At 45.8% G+C, this 16,763-nt stretch overlaps 2 protein-coding genes across 2 annotated transcripts; both read left to right on the top strand.

Annotated features, from left to right (window-relative positions):
- Positions 1-7,777: 7,777 nt before the first annotated feature.
- Positions 7,778-10,895, top strand: LOC128730779 (sodium/potassium/calcium exchanger 4-like). The gene is made up of 6 exons (XM_053823858.1): positions 7,778-7,965; positions 8,044-8,230; positions 8,820-8,897; positions 9,191-9,949; positions 10,391-10,492; positions 10,561-10,895. The coding sequence occupies exons 1-6, from the start codon at positions 7,786-7,788 to the stop codon at positions 10,893-10,895; spliced, it is 1,641 nt and encodes a 546-aa protein (XP_053679833.1). The 5' UTR covers positions 7,778-7,785.
- Positions 10,896-13,229: 2,334 nt separating this feature from the next.
- LOC128730386 (sodium/potassium/calcium exchanger 3-like) lies at positions 13,230-16,594 on the top strand. Its single transcript, XM_053823431.1, has 6 exons — positions 13,230-13,793; positions 13,868-14,055; positions 14,128-14,275; positions 15,277-15,492; positions 15,587-15,784; positions 15,870-16,594. Exons 1-6 carry the CDS (start codon positions 13,286-13,288, stop codon positions 16,304-16,306), a joined length of 1,695 nt encoding a protein of 564 aa, XP_053679406.1. The 5' UTR covers positions 13,230-13,285; the 3' UTR covers positions 16,307-16,594.
- Positions 16,595-16,763: the final 169 nt, after the last annotated feature.

The following is a 16,763-nucleotide window of genomic DNA, read 5'->3' as shown; positions in this document are numbered from 1 at the left end:
TGTGCGTTGGTGCGTGATGCTGCGAGATGAGCGTCTGGAGGATCCGGGTGCCCCATCCAACAACAGTTTCTCCTGCCAACTACGAAAGTTGACTAAATCGACACCGACGCCTCCCGCTCGCCATTACACCCATTGGCTTTGTGTCACCGATGTTCCAGGGGGGTGTGTGTAGCGTATACATACGCCCCTCCTGAACCTCTTTCACGACCGGCCCTACTAGACTGCTGGCTGCTGGAGGCCACACTTTTCGCAGCCGGACTATACATAAGCGCAAATCGGTATCAGTGGTTCAGTTGGAATTTGACTGTGATTTAATCAACATGGACGAATCGGACTACTGGGGACTGGCGCGTAGCAATGGTTAGCGAACGATTTTCCTTCTTACTCTTTGCTTTTGGTGTCATATAGAAAAAGTTTGTTCGTTTGGAATCGTATCGCACTGAATGTTAACCATGTCTTCATACTGTGTAGCGTGATGCTCTTCGATCGCAAACTTGTTATAACGCTTTTGTACACGCGCTGTATTGTTGTCCAAATTTTTGTCTTATTTGTTTTAACGCTTGGTGGAAGATTATGATACTACGAGTTGAACAAATCGAATTCATTACGTTCGGAACTTAAGGCCGGTTACAGGAGTGTGTGTCGTGATGGTGGTTTATATAAAATAACTAGTCCAGTGGTAACGAAATATAAGAGAAAACGTACTGTATAGCAAAAGCAAAAAAGAAAAAAAAAACGCAAGCAATTCTACGGGAGCGGCAAAATTTGAATCCAGTTCGCAGCAGGCGCGCCCGTTTGAATTTATGTTAGGCGGGTTTTGCACCGACCAGCACTAGTGCGCGCTGGATCGACCCAGGACCCTCTCCCTCCCCCACCCCCTTCATCACAACTTGAGGACAGAATCGGACGAAACCGTGGACGGATAAGAGGCATTATGGATAATCATAGAGAAGAATATGGCACTTAATTTAAGAAAATGGGAAGATTGAAGAATAAAGTGGCCACAAACCTACCCAACCGGTGGCCGGCCCCGCCACCAGCCCCGTGCTACCACCCTGTCGTTTCAATCGGTGTAGTTGTGAATGTGATTTTTGTTCCCTGTCCGAGGCTGCCACTTCTAGCTCCACTCCGGACCCTCGCGAGTGTACGTTTGTGTTGCGCCACACCGTCCGGCCGGTTACGACGGTGTGGATGGATCTCCAGAGTGAGTCGAGAGGATGACGAGGGAAGAGAGGGAGACATACTTTTCGATCAAAGACAGAATGGAGTGCTCCTTGCTACCCACGGGTTGTTTGTGGAGTGTGTCCCGCAGAATGAACACCTGTTAGGGACGAATCTGACCCAGCCTTTCGAATGTGTGCATTTTCCCGTTATGGTGGTTGCCGACGGTATGCTTGGTTCGCCTCCGAAGGCTACCATCGTCAATGCGTACTGGTTGCGAGACTTCACGCCAACGATAGCTACAGCAAATGGCAACTAGCAATAGTGATCCGTACACGGTGGCCCCGTGCGTTCGGGTGTGTACGTGTGTATTGGTGATGTTTTCCAGGAGACATCTCAGTGCGTCCTGCGCCTCGACGACGATTCTCCATTAGTTGGGCCACCGTTGATCAACGACTCACTTTGGCAGAGCAGTAGGAAGGGTCTCGAGATCGCGCCGTGAGCAAGTGGTCGCTTTGGCGTGAAATCGGCAGGTAGTTTGGTTCGAGGACGGAAGCCCAGTGACATTTTGAGGTCAGTTTAGGCAAGATATACACTGGACAGGGCTCTACAAGCGGGACCGGTGACATTTGGGTGTTTTCGTGCTTTTGTTTCATTACCAGAGAAGGTAATGTATAGTTGGTATCTTGAAAGATGAGCTAAACAAGCTGAATAGTGATAGTGAATTAGTGCAAGAGTCATCTGTTACGATTTATCTCAGCGATCAGGTAACTGGGAGACAATGTGAAAGCCCTGTGATAAGTTACGAAGCTTAAACATTTTAATTTGGCAGTTGATATCGATGGTTGATGATCGATGATGTAGATCGTGTACAAAAAGACATCCTCGACGAGAGGACATGGAGAACTAACAGCAGACGTGAAACGGCATATGCAAATTCACTGTGAAACTCGTTACGTGTTCCGATTCTTTCCTTCCTCGTTGCCCGTTCATGTGTCGGAACAAGATCAGGCGGCACCTAGGGCGATCGAGCAAAAATGCTCTGCTAGCACCCGCGAAGAAAGCGAACCTGGTGCTCGCCCGCGGTCCGGCGGTAGTTTTATTTGATAAATAATGCTCCACAATTTCTTCACAATAAGATTCAATTAATTTCGTTAAACATTTACCGGCGCACGGATCGCAGAGGGCAGCGTGTGCGAGCGCTCGTCTTCGAGGTGCCACTTGGGCGGCTAGCACTTACTTCGGCTAGCGGTTTCTGTGTTGTACCCTGAGGTTCAACGCAAAATGGGCGCCATCTTGCACCTTACGGTAAAGTTTGTTACCGAAGCGTGAGGCACGGCCCGGTCTTCGGGAACTCACCAGCTGTGCGGCTGGGTACCGGTTTTATGGTCTTACAAATGCTATTCCTATGTGTGCGCCACGAAACGAGGCCAGCGAGTCTTGACCTGTGTCATTATGATCGGCGTTTTATTATTATTTCTGTTGCTTTGAAAACGATTGTTTTATATGTGGCTTGAGTCACGTGCTAGAAGCATGCTTGTCCATGGAGACGCCTGGTCTTTTGTAAATTAAAGCAAATTTTGTTTTGGGTGATAGTTTTTAATTTGGTATGAATCATTTAATCATGAACACTTAATCTTTTACTATTTTTTGGTTCAGTTATTCCAATAATTAAAATAAAAATTGAAAATTACTTAGAACTATTTTATGTTCCATCTATATATCGCCATTTTTGCTATAATGCTAGGATATAACGACTACCGAATCCAATTTTTTCACCTATATGTTGATGCTTATAACCTATGTAGAAGATAATATGCTATGTTTACATGTTATGTATAATTCAAAAAGATTCAAATTGAAAATATAACTTTAAACGTATACCAGTAAGTGTCGGTTTTTCAGAAATTAAAACAAACTATTGCAAAGTAGCTCTGAAACTAAATGTAACGAAAAAATATTGAATTGAATTGAATTGCGATTTAGTATAAATGTTTGAATTGAATAAAATTTTAGTATAAATGTTACAAAATTTTATCATATTTCTGATATATTTACAAGAGACCATGTAAAATTGATTTGGAACCAATTCCCCTTAACATTTTCAAATGCCAATAATATTTCTAAAAGATTAAGCTGATACATGCAAAACAGAAACGTTCAAAACCAATTAGTCCTTTTTTCAATTGCTTCATCTATGAGGCACGATTATAAAATGGGGGACAAATTTAAATGACCTTATCAGAAGCTAAGGCAGAAACAGTTGCTGTTAATTTTGCTACCAATGTCTTATAACGAAGCTTACACCAACCCCGACGATATTGATACTTGGTCGAAGGGTATGTTTTTTACTCACGGTTGTTTAACTTCTTCCAATTCGCGATCTATCCATCGTTGGTATTTTGTCGTTTAGTGCAGTAGCAAGTGAAAAAAAGAAAACGGTCCGCTTCCACTGCTGACAATTAGCATTCAATAATCTGCTGATTGACCCGACTCGATTAGACGAGCGTTCTCCGCCGCTTCTACAGCGAGCTTCGTCAGCTGTAGAGCCCATTGAACGAGCAGAAGTAAAAATAAAACTGACATAGAGATAGTGAAAAGGCAGCCTACGCGGGCGCACACCATATAATTAATGCGTCCCGTGGCACCTTCATCCGTTCGTGTTCCACACACATTTTCTCTCTCTTGCGCTCTCTGTCCCTCTGTACTATCTATCTCACTCAGCGGTTTCACTCATCCCAAGCGCGATCGTTGCTGATCGATAACAACAAAAAAGAAGTGCCTCATGCACCCCGCGGCCAACGTTGTCGACATTTATTGTCGATCGACCTTGTGTGGTGGTGTGAGAAGATCCCACGATCGAAATCACCAAGCGCTGTCCCATCGGTGCGTCATTGTGTGGGGTCAGCCTACCGAGATATTAGAGCACGTGAGTGTATGTATTTTCGCTTTTTCCATCGACGTGAGTCGATCGCTGACGAATATTGATGACGTCGGATATACGTACGGGTGATAGAGTATTATATTTTCCACTTGGCACATTGGATGGCCGATATTTTCCCGTGCAATTGACAGTTTGTTGCAAAATATGGACAGTTCATCTCAGATGGAGAAGCATGGTGTCTCGTAAAATAAAGTAAACAATAAACAAACAACATTGCTCGAAACTTTAAGCACATTTTATCTGTACAATTTTGCTAATGTTACAGTATGAGCTTTTGTTGATACACAAAATTGAAAAGTAATAAAATCAATTTTAATTTCATACAATTAAATTCAAGGCCATTTGAGTACGATAGATTGAGTGCTGATAAAAAGCGGCAACGAACTTTACAACAACTATTTAATATCTTATTTGATGTATTTATAGCTGCAATCCACGAAGTTTACCTTGCGACATTGCTCCTTTTCACGTCCAAAACTTCTTGCCATTCTCGTGATTGTTATTTTTCTTTTGCACTGTTCCCCACGTAGAGTTCACGACAATCAGGCAATTGTACCGAAATGCTGGAGGCGAGCGGAGTATGTTGCAGATCAATCATTTGATTAAACAACAACGACCTCAACGGCTGTGTGAGTGTGATCGCTGATGTTTGGAGCAAAATAAAAAAGTACACAAGTACGCTACATTTGACAATGACAAGGCCCGCGTTTCCTCTTACGAACGGTTCCGCCATATATCTTCCATCAAGAAGGGATGCCATTTTTTTGTTTTTCTTTTGCTGACACTACAATGTTGCAAACGCGATCGTAGTATCGCTACATTGTTGTTCTGTTTTTATGCTTCACGTGTCCACATTACAGCTCTATCGGATCGGAATCGTTACAGGGGATAAGTGACTAGGTGAGAACATAGGTTTTCCAATGACATGGGATGGACATGCCATTGTTCTAAGGAATTAAGAAACATTATGCAATCAGCAATTCTTTGCTACATATGCGTGGTCAATTTCTAATCCGTGTCCTATCATTGGCAATTCAATTAAGAAATGATTTTTGATACACACTTCTCTAAATCTACTCCGATCTTAAAAACCCACCATATGAACTGAAAACTCTACTGATTGTCAATTGTAGCCAATCCCTTCATGCGCTAAGATCCATCACACCCCTTTGTTGATTATATAGCCCTTTGCCACGGTAGATGTGTGGGCATAAGCTTAGGGGACACTTTTTTTTACTCCAATCGTATTTTTAGAGCAGATACAACACTCTAAACAACAACCTGTGAGGGGGTGGTTTTTTGTCAACAAAACGCACCCTTTTTTCGGAATCGCATTCAAAAAAAACAGCTATGATGACCAAACTCAACGTTTGTGTCCGCTTTTAGGGATACTGAGATTGATTGGATCGGTTGTAATACGATATGCGTTGTTGAGGGTGGTACGAATATGTTAGCACGCACCGTTAACGCATTCCATAAATGATACGTCTATAATAAAGGTCATTGCCTCGATTGGTGGCGCAGCAGCTTGTTTGAGCAGGGAGTCGTTGAGTTGTAAAAATATACAGCATCAATAGAACATTTGTTTCGTAACATATTACCTGGGAACTAACTAAAATTTAATGTTTTAGTGATAGTTCGGTCAAACCATATTATAGGCATGAATGTGAAACAAACTTACTTACTTTATTCATATTAAAAAATATTAGGTATATAATAAAGTAGTAAATACACCTCCGAGGCTTGTAATGCTGCTGCCAATGTTTGAAAATATGCGGAAGAATAGTTATTAATGTGCCGGAGTGGAAATGACAACGATCAGCTAGACCAGCGCGTTTGGGGTTTGATTTATATGGTTTGTGGCATTTTTCATCTTCTTTGCGCCACCGATACGTTGTGAATTTCGATTGCGAGATGCGACAATGTTGATTGAGAGCTTATGAAAGCTAAACGTAAAACAAATAGTAAACCGGAAGGAACTGATCACAGTGTTGCCGACGTGCTCGGAGATCGTAATGATGGCCTTTGTTTGATTTATGAACACATTTGCAGTGCTTGGGAAATGGTCGGTAAAGGTTGCAATTATAATATTTGATCGAAGAAAACAAAGATTTATTATTTATTGTTTGCCGGTGTCGATAGCTAAGCCTTGTTGCAGGGTTTCCGTAAAGCGCGAGATCGTCGTTAATCAAACGTTAATTATTGCTTAGATTGCGAAAAACCATCAACACGCTTCCTGTGGAGTGTTATAGAGAGCGAAAGAGCCATTTGAAATTTAACAACAATTTCATTTATTTGACACATGGTGTCTAAATAAATGCAAGTTCATGCATGTAATAAAAATTTATCGCCTATGAATATTTATTTAATACAGATTTGCACACTAAATGAAGCAAATCTCATCATCCTAATGGCTATAATTTGAATATCGTTGGCTCCTAATTCCCTTAAGGGATAAAAACGCATTTCGCATCTGGCATTGCAAAAGCGCAGCAATTGAGAATCGTCGGTGTAGTGTCTTTAAGGCAATTAAAACTATACACACGATAGCACTTGCGAAGACGGGTTGAGAAGAGATAGTTGGCGAAGGGCATTTAAACGTTTGCAGCAGCGATGGCATCAACATATAGTGAATGATCGTGTAAGATCTTACGAACCGCCACCGTTTGTAAGAGATCCTTAAAATTTCCGGAGAAACTCGATGGAATAGTTAAGAAGCTAGTGTAGTTCTTCACCGTATGTGACGTCGCTAAAAACCAGCTCTACGTAACGGGACCTGCCCGTTTAGTTAATTAATCAGCCAGTGCGATCGCGTGACGCGGTGGAAGATTTGCGTCAAGTGGCGCCACGCCGAATGCGTCGTAAATTAAGACTATGCACAGGATGAAGCCAAGAGATACAGAGAGTAGAAAAAGGAAGCTGCAAAACGATTGCCATTTGTATCAATTAGTGCAGAAGTCTTCTCACGGCGCTTGGCAACCCGCGCGGTACCATTAATCGTGCGCGGTGACGTGAACAACAGTACCCGTAGGGCCTTGTCCCATCATCTTGCTTTGGTCGGGCTTGTTAAGAGCGATTAGGTGGAGTCAAATTAAATCACATGCAGTTCTCCGCGATTGTGTTCCACCAGCCATAAGATATACAGATGGTAAGATGTGCATCTTTCTTCAAGACGGTCGGCCTTTTTGATCGTGACAAGTACCTTAAAAGGCACTGGAAAAACCAATACAATTCAACAGGAGGCATATTTTTAAGGGAAATATCCTGCTTTTTAATGATACATATCAATTTGTTTGTAAATGATCTGGGAGAATCGCGAATAAATCAACACTTGACACGGGTTTCTCTTATCCTTCGATACGCCACAGGGATGAACTGCACACAACCCGCCATCGATGATTTTCCCCGGGACCTGTTCACCGAGGAGCAGCGCCAGAATGGGGCAGTAGTGTTACACGCAATCGCTAGTTTATATTTATTTGTAGCTTTGGCCGTAGTTTGTGATAAGTATTTTGTACCTGCCGTTGAGAAGATATGTCAAGGTAAGCATGCCACCCGTCGAGCGTCACAGCGTGTGGGCATTTCCTGTGGTGTTCGGAAGGTGTGTCATCGAGCTAGGTGGCTCTTTTTTAATTAAGCCAACGGTTGCTTCATCTCTCCTCCACGGGACAGCGTTAAACATGTCCAACGATGTTGCGGGAGCCACGTTCATGGCAGCGGCCACCAGCGCTCCGGAGCTGTTCGTCAACGTGATCGGTACGTTCATCACCGAGGGCGATATCGGTGTTGGCACCATCGTGGGCTCGGCCGTCTTCAATATCCTGGCCGTGGCTGCCTGCTGTGGGATCGGCGCCGGCATGGTGAGGATGATCCTGTTTTCCTACCAGGGACGATGGTGTGTAATTAGTTTCCGTTCGCAATACGCTAACCACCCGCAGGTAGTGCCGCTGGATTGGTGGCCACTAACGAGGGATTGCCTTGCGTATGGTATCACGGTGGCCATCCTGATTTGCATCATCCATGACGAACGGGTCGAGTGGTACGAGGCGCTCATACTGGTGCTGCTATACATCGTCTACATCGCCGTGATGTACTACGACAAGTCGTTCCAAAAATGCGCTCGAGGTTAGTTCCAAAGTTGTACATCTTCGTGGACTTAATGAAGAATACTTCAATAGAGTTGTGCTAACACTACAAAGGATATATGCGAGGATCTAAAATTGAACAAATTCAGGCGATAACAGTAGCTGGAGCTAAGCTTAGTTCAGCCTGATTTCCTTTACATCCTTCGTTTGACCTCAAAAAAACCGGATCTAGTTACATTTCTAACGAATTTCGTGTCAGCAGTATTATGTTAGCATTAAATTCCGAGATGAGCTATGACCTTTAGATGTCAATTTAATCAATCCATGTTATCAAACGGGTCTCTTTGATGTTTAAATGGTACCGGCTGTCAATTCCAATGACTGTTTGACGAAGAATTTGATCGATTTCGAGAGCCCGAGTATCTGATGTTTTGTACCAAATGTTAATAAAGGCTAAAAGAGAGCAGAAAAGAGAGACAGGGAGGGTAAAATGTACACTCTATCTGATAAATTAACCTCTGATATTGATACCCGTTAACTTCGCTCGGTGGTGGCTTAAGCAATTAATTGACGCACGTCACATTCTCTTTCGGCACGCACTCGCAACGGCACTCGATCGGGTTCAAAAGGTGGCCTGAAGCACGCTCGAAAGCGAAGATCGCACGACACCTCCAGCAGCCTCAAGTCGGTGTCCAGCAGAACGCAAGGTAGTGTTGGTAGCGAACGGCAGAAGAATGTCCGACTTTGGCTTTCAAAGCGCACGGTATCGTTTCGTACGCATCGCGAGCATAGCCCGGTTTCGTATGATACATCTTTTCTCCGCTGTTTTTTTCTATGTTTCATGCTACATATCTCGCTGTACCGTGCGCCACCCTCGAAACGGTCCTGGCTTCCCTCTCGGTGTTGCTGGTGGTTGTTTGCCACGATCAACCCGCCCCAAACGACGACGATGACGATGGCGACAACGACGACGACGACGACAACGAACCAATCAATTTAGAGGCAATTGAGGCGCGCACCCCGCTGCGCATCGGGCACTTCCAGCAGAACGGAAACTTGAAGAACGTGGCCCATATCGATGCACCCGCGGAATTGACGTCACCAGCATCGGCCGGTGACGGGGCGGACGTGGAAATGCAAATTAAGCCATTCACGTCGGTCGACCTGCGCGTGTCGGAGGTGGCCACAACGGCGCTTGGTATGAAGGAGGTCACCGGTGCGCCCTCGGACGATCCCTCACCCGAACCTGCGGATGAAACCGTCCCCGAGAGGCCACCACCACCGCCAAGTCCCGCTACTCCACCGGCACCGGATGCGGTTAAGGAGAGCAATGGAACCGCCGCAGGAAATGGTGCCGATCAGCCGGAAGCGCTGAAGGAATGGTGTGGTGAAAATGGCCACAGTACGTCTGGTCCTGTGGCGGAAGCGATCGTCCGGGCGCTGGAGAGTGGTACGGGACAAGGAGTTGATCAGGACACGGGGCTGGATGGAACCGGAGAGCATCCAAATGGAACAGGCGAGCAAGAGGACGCTAAGGACGATGACGACGAGTTCAGGCTGCTCAAGTACCCTTGTGGTAAGAGCGCGTTTAGACAGTTCTCGTGGATCATCACCTGGCCGATTCATTTGCTGTTCATGTTCACCATCCCGAATTGCGAGAAGCCCCGTTTCCGGAACTGGTTCCCGCTCACGTTCATCATGTGCATCGTGTGGATCGGGTCACTGTCATATGTGGTCGCCTGGATGATCACCATCATTGGTGAGTTGCTGGAAATGGATAGATCGTTGATTGGGCTCTTAGACGACTTAGGTGGGATGTGAATGTTCCATTGCGATCCTTTATCTCCTACGTAACTTCTTCATTTGCTCTAAAAACCCTCCCTCTAACCGTTACCAAATGGCGTTTTATGATGACTGGCTAGATGTTAGAACGTTACGGCGACGTTACCTGCTGCTAACTGCAACGTACCTACGCGTGGCCTACTGCTCAGCAGTTCTGTAATTTTGTCCATCATCACCACGACCGATTAGCGTGGCAGATAAGACACCCTGCACTCGGTGCGGTACGCTCTGAGCTTAGCACGTTAAGCTCCGTCCTGCGGCACGTTCCGTCGTGCCAATTTATCAGATAATGATGGTTTTGCGCTGAACCGGAGTTCCTGCGTTGTGCCTTATGAACTAACCTTTCGCTGTTCCACAGGTGACACACTGAAGATACCGGACTCGGTGATGGGTATCACATTTTTGGCCGCCGGAACCAGCGTCCCAGAAGCTGTCTCGAGCGTGATAGTCGCAAAGCAGGGTGAGAACGGCCGTAGGAGAGTTTCTCTGCGGAATGAGACATTAATCTTATCTTCCCTTGTACCACAGGTCACGGTTCGATGGGAATCAGCAACTCGATCGGGTCGAACACCTTCGACATTTTGCTCTGTCTCGGGTTGCCGTGGTTCATCAAGGCGGCGTTTTCACCGATCGAACCTGGCCATCACTGGGTCGGCATCAACTCGGCCGGGCTGGAATACTCGGCTATCTCGCTGTTATCGACACTCCTGATGCTGTACATCGCGTTCTCGCTGAACAAATTCAAGCTCGACCGGCGGGTCGGCAATGCCTGTCTGATCATGTACGCTGTGTTCCTCATTCTGGCCAGCCTGATCGAGCTGAACGTGTTTTTCCGCGTCAACCTGCCCACCTGCGGCCGGTGAGCCACCGGCGAAGAACAGCACAGGAGACAGGACGAACAGGAGATGATTGCCTTGGGAAGCGGTGGACGGATGACATTCAATGCGAAGCGAATCTAATCCGCAGTTGTCGGATTTTACACCCTCTCGGGGAACCTCTGCGATGGCTGGATGTCCTGCGAGGACTTTCCTCGTCGAAGCTAAATCAAATCGAGCTCACCGTTCACCACTCAAGAAAGCGTTTGCTGACGGTTCTTGCCACCGTCCGATAATGTAACTGGAACGATGTAAGATCCAGATCCAAACGATGTCTATTTGTCCAGCTTTCTCTCTCTCTCTCTCTCTGGATGTTAGTATTTGCTCTCTAGCGTAAAATTGCATTCTTTTCCATGTCTTCTGATTTTCCGTTCGGTTCTCAAGGGTGAAGATGCAAATCACCGAAAGCCGAATGCGCCTTTTCTTTTTCGCCCTTCTCACTCTCTGTCCATCTTCAGTAAGCCTGCCTATACGACAGATAGAAGTAATGAGTGGGTCCTTTTAATCCCATTCCATTGTTGTACGATGAAACAACTTAATCGAAGAGTCAAGCCGTCGGTTTGTTGTTAGTTTTTAGAGAAATATTGTCCTCGAATGCATTACCAACACGATATGTAAAACGTAGATGTTAAAATATTAAACAGCTCTAAGATCTTTGAGCGGAAGGGTAGCCGTACAGCGTATGTCGACAAGTCATCCACACTAGCCCTCGGACATACTGAGGACTTGTGTGGTACGTTAGAGCTAGATGAAACTAGTTTCAAGTCCGGTTACGAATGTCTCACAGCTCAATTCAACTCACGTAGATATGCTCGCGAAAGTGCAACGCATTTTCGCGATTTTGTCAGTAAGTGCACAGATATGCTAAACGTTTCCAGACCTCTTTTGCCTCATTCAAATCGCCGCGTTCTTACTATTCTCCACCTGGGAGATAATTAGAGAGAAATCTATGCACGTGTACCACGTCACGTAGGGTTAGCTTCTGAGCTCCACTAAAGCCCTGGTACGTTCTATGGCGACCCATGCGCGTTCGTTCTGTACAGGGACTTTGGATTGAGCTCGTTGTAGTGCGGTTTTATAGTTGGTCTATTGTAAATATTAGTCCTCTTCAGCTGGCGGCCGTGCTCTATCCCGGATTTCCCTCCTCTGTGGTCACGTACCTTCCGAAGCATCTACCTGTTGTTCTCCTGTCGAAGAATTCGCACTCTCTTTAACAAAACGGGGAGAATCTGCGTGTATCAAAAATTATGACAAAAATAAATAACAACATAATAACACAGCGTGTGTTGGTTGATGTAAGTCGTAGTAAAATATAAATATACAGAAATACATGTTGTCGTTCCTAAGCTACTGAAAAGGTGTTTTCATTGAATTCTTTAAAAAAAAATCTGCAGGTTTTATAGTTCTTAACTTTGGGCTTTACTTATGAGTATTCTTTCCTTTAATGCACCAATTATTTTCGGAAGTTCAATTGCATTCAGATGTAAAGCTACTCAGCTATATGGTGTGCCACGTTGCCATACTTTTCTCGTTACTTGAGTTCTGTATCTCAGCTGTTCCTTCGCTCTGAACCGTCGTTCCGGCGGTCGTACAAACTTCATCACCGTAGAATAAATATTGATCGAGTGATGGTAGATTCCGTGAGAGGTGCATCCGTAACGCGGATGTCTGTGTGGAGTCTTGACATGATCACCTTGCCGAGTGCATCAAGCGAACAATCAGTTGATAAATCCAGCCAGGGAAAACTTTTCGCTTGTTTCGAAATTGACCAGCTGATTGCCTACTAACACGTTAAGACTCGAACAGATCTTCCAAAGAACGGATCTGCCTTGGGTTTCCTTCTCTTCGCGCCGCACTGCATCCAGCGATTGTCGCTGCAAGTGTGCCGGCTTATCTACGGTGCATGAAAGTTGACCGATCTCGCACGGAAAAAGGGACAATGGCGGAACTCGGCACAATGTGCTGGGTGTGTGTCGGATGGATGAGAGTTGTTGATTTATGATGGCACCCTCGCTCACTCGCACTTGCTGTGGCGCGCTCGGCAAACAACGAGTTCGGACATTCGTCGTTCTAGCGATGTGACAACATCCGCATCTTGGCGCACGGTCCTCCCAAGGAGCACACTGGACAATGTATCGAGTAATCGGACTATAAAAGCACCACGGGACGGGCATGTTGACTTTCTTTTTCCTAGACTTGCGGGTGCATGCAGATGCAGTTCAGTGAAGGAGCACATTGAGCACAGGTTAAAGAGGGCTAGTGATTGCAAGAGTGCGTGACGGAAAGAGTCTACTCTTTAGTAGTGTGCATTAAGTGAAGAGACGTCACACAGTGTCATAAAATCCACACGACCAGCTACCTTGTGAGCGGCCCATGAGATGGTAAAAACTGGGACTAAAACCTTAACCGAGAACTCGTTCTGTGGCATCCGCAATCGCCGTGTGCGGATTGCGTTCGTGCTGCGTGTGTTGTTCGTGCTGTGTTTGGGCTCGTTGCACGTGCTAAACCTTGCCCTAGCACCGGCAAGTGACTACAATGGAGCACGCCCGGTAGCGAGAGTTGCTCAAGGTGGCCGCAAACTGCTAGCTATTCCGCAAAGTGAGATCGAGCTGCTGGATCTGCTAAACGTAACGCTTCCACCGGAGTTCGAAACCAGCCCGTTTCTACCGGGCGGGGACATCAATGGGACCGAAACTAATCGTACTGAGTTTGAGCGCAATTGCACCCCGGCGGCCATTTTTGAATTCCCGTCAGATGGGTTTACGCGCGAGGATCGACGGCACGGTTGGATACTGGTGCACGTCGTCATAGCCTGCTACTGCTTTTGGCTGCTCGCAATCGTTTGCGATGACTACTTTGTGCCGGCGATTGAGTTGATGTGCAAAAGTAAGTACCCGTGCTAACTGGAATAACTAGGCACTCGTGGCAGCACTAATATATCTAATCGACCGACTGTATAGAGCTGCAAGTGAAGGAAGATGTTGCGGGTGCTACGTTTATGGCGGCGGCATCCTCCAGCCCGGAGTTGTTCATCAACTGCGTGGGGACGTTCGTGACAAAGGGCGATCTTGGAGTTGGAGCCGTCGTAGGGTCAGCTGTGTTCAACATTCTCGCTGTGCCAGCCGTATGTGGACTACTTGGTGGACAGGTGAGTTGAAGCGAAATATTCTGGTAAAATCTATCCGACTAATCTTATTTCTTGCGTACCGCTTGTTACTAGGTCGTGCAGCTACGATGGTGGCCCGTGACTCGGGACTCCATGATGTACGGAATGGCGGTGATAGGGCTGATAGCAGTCCTTTACGATGGGCGCGTGATGTGGTACGAGGCCACGGTTTTGGTATCGGCTTACGTGTTTTACATTACAGGTAAGTTGCATCGTTCCTTCAGCCGAACACCGGGTTGTTCCTATTGCAATAGAAGCCATTTTCCCTGCTGCGCTAGGGCATGTGCAACATGCTGATAACAAATCTCTTATCTAGCAGCTACCGGAGACTTTCACATAATTGCAAAAAGTTGCATGAATGATCTGCAAGCAATTCTAGGGGTTTGGTTTCTTCCTTAAACACCTTTTACAAAGCTCAACGACCTGCGCTTATCTGAGATTGCCATCCCGAAACTTCCTCCCCGTTCTGATGAGTTGGCAGTCCCATTTTTTATCTATTTGCTTTTAACTGCAACTGTCATCCTGTGATGTGAGTACCGCCATCACCGGCGATTATCTCCGCCATGCCATGCGATAACTTACTGGGACAATGCATGTGCCGGTCAGGTGAACCCGAATGCAACAATGTAGGCAAAACAAAAACGGGATAGACCTGAGAGGATATATATCACAATCTTGCGACGATGCGGGTGGGTTGTAAATGGCAGTGAACTTGACATAAGAGCTTAGATGGGACTTGAATATGGTCCGGTATATTTGAACAGTCTTATTTTGTGATGTTCTTCTTAGGAGTGAGCGAGACATGTTCTACCCAGGTGCGGTTAGAGCAATTATATTTGGGTATAGGATTGCAGGTAGAATTATGTCCTGAATTTTGAATGCGTCATTCTGAGAGGCAAGAGATTGTTCGTTGACTGTATCATATGTAAATATTGGTTCTAAGCATATGACGTACAGCCATTCGATGAGCCATTAGGAAATGATTAGGATTCAAACTCAAAGCAAATATATGAATGCAACCTTCAACACACACGTTAATCGAGGACTTTCACGTCGAATCAGTGAATACGATTAGAGATTCTCTTCTAATGCAAGATTCATTTTAACATAGTTAAGTTATTTTTGCACAATTTTAAATCATAATCCATGGAAATCCGATTGAGGACACATATTCATGCATTAATTTTTTTCTACTTTCTGCAGCGATGTACTGTAACGACACGATCAACCGCTTTATGTCAAAGACTTTCCGCCGAAAGTCCTACATTAGACCTTACACAGAAGTTACCGAAATCTCTCCTCTCCTGTCGAATGGGGCCAACGGCAAGTCATCCTCTACTGCGGCTGGTACTAAGAATGGCTCCAACGGTCAGAACGCCTGCGACAGCGACGCGAGTGATGACAGCTTTGAGGAATACGGTAAGTTACGAAAAGTGCGCGAATAATCAGACATTTGCAGAGCTGTTTCGATCAAAAGTTCGTCTGTTGCTATCGTTATTTACACGTCCTCCAGAACTAGCGACGTCTCCGTGGAACCATCGAGATGACAGCCTTCTGGCGTTTGTGTGCCGTTGGCCGATCACATTCATCCTTTGGGCGACCATCCCGGACTGCCGTCGTTATCCTCGGTTGCGCCTGGTCACGTTCTTCGCCTGCATCTTCTGGATTGGCATCACATCCTACTTCGTTGCGTTCCTGATCACCGTAGTCGGTATGTTGGGGGAGGTCCCTGCTGAATTCGCCACTCAAACACGGCCTTCTCAAAGATAATCAACCATTCTTTCGATACTTTCAAGGTGACACGATCGACATACCGGACTCGGTGATGGGCCTGACGTTCCTGGCGGCGGGAACAAGCGTTCCGGAGGCAGTGTCCAGCATCATCGTGACCAACCAGGGTCACGGTGAGATGGGCATCAGTAACTCGATTGGCTCGAACACCTTCGATATCTTGCTGTGTCTGGGACTGCCCTGGCTAATCAAATCTCTCGCATTCCCAGCCGTCCCGGGTGAACGATGGGTGACACTCAACTCGACTGGTCTCACTTATTCGGCCATTTCGCTCCTGTCCACCCTGTGTGGGTTGTATTTGGCGTTCTGGTTCAACCGTTTCAAGCTAGACTGGAAGGTAGGACTAACCTGTCTCACGATGTACGTTGGCTTCCTGACCGTGTCCAGCCTGATCGAGCTGAACGTGTTCTTCCCAGTGAATCTGCCCACATGTGCTCACTGAGCTCGATGGCGTCATGTTGGCGGATTAGTGGTGTGAATCTGATCGAGCATGACTGGTGTAGGGCCTATTTGATCGGATTTGTTTGTTAAGTTGCATTTCTGTAGGATTTCTTTGGTTTTACCTGATTTTTGCAGGAGTAGTATCTGTCAATATAGATTTTTAAGTGATCATTTCTTGTGCAGGAAGCGTATAATAGTCTAGCGTGTTATGTACGACAGTTGGATAAAAATTGAGTAATACACAAAAACTAATACGACGTACTTGTTGTTTGAAGAATAAATGAAAGGAGAGCGATATAGAATGTTTAGATTTACATGTCCATTGCGTATTATTACGAATATGTAATTGCGTATTATTTCTATGTGCGTCAAACATTTGCTGGCGTCTCTGTCAATGACGCAGATTCTGATACTAGTACCGATTTCGTTGGTAAATATCAAAATTTAGTTTCCGCATG

Source organism: Anopheles nili, chromosome 2, assembly GCF_943737925.1.
Source record: "Anopheles nili chromosome 2, idAnoNiliSN_F5_01, whole genome shotgun sequence".
Classification (NCBI taxonomy): Eukaryota; Metazoa; Arthropoda; class Insecta; order Diptera; family Culicidae; genus Anopheles; species Anopheles nili.
Note: the sequence above shows the minus strand (reverse complement) of the source record. Positions and strands in the feature narration are given on the sequence as shown.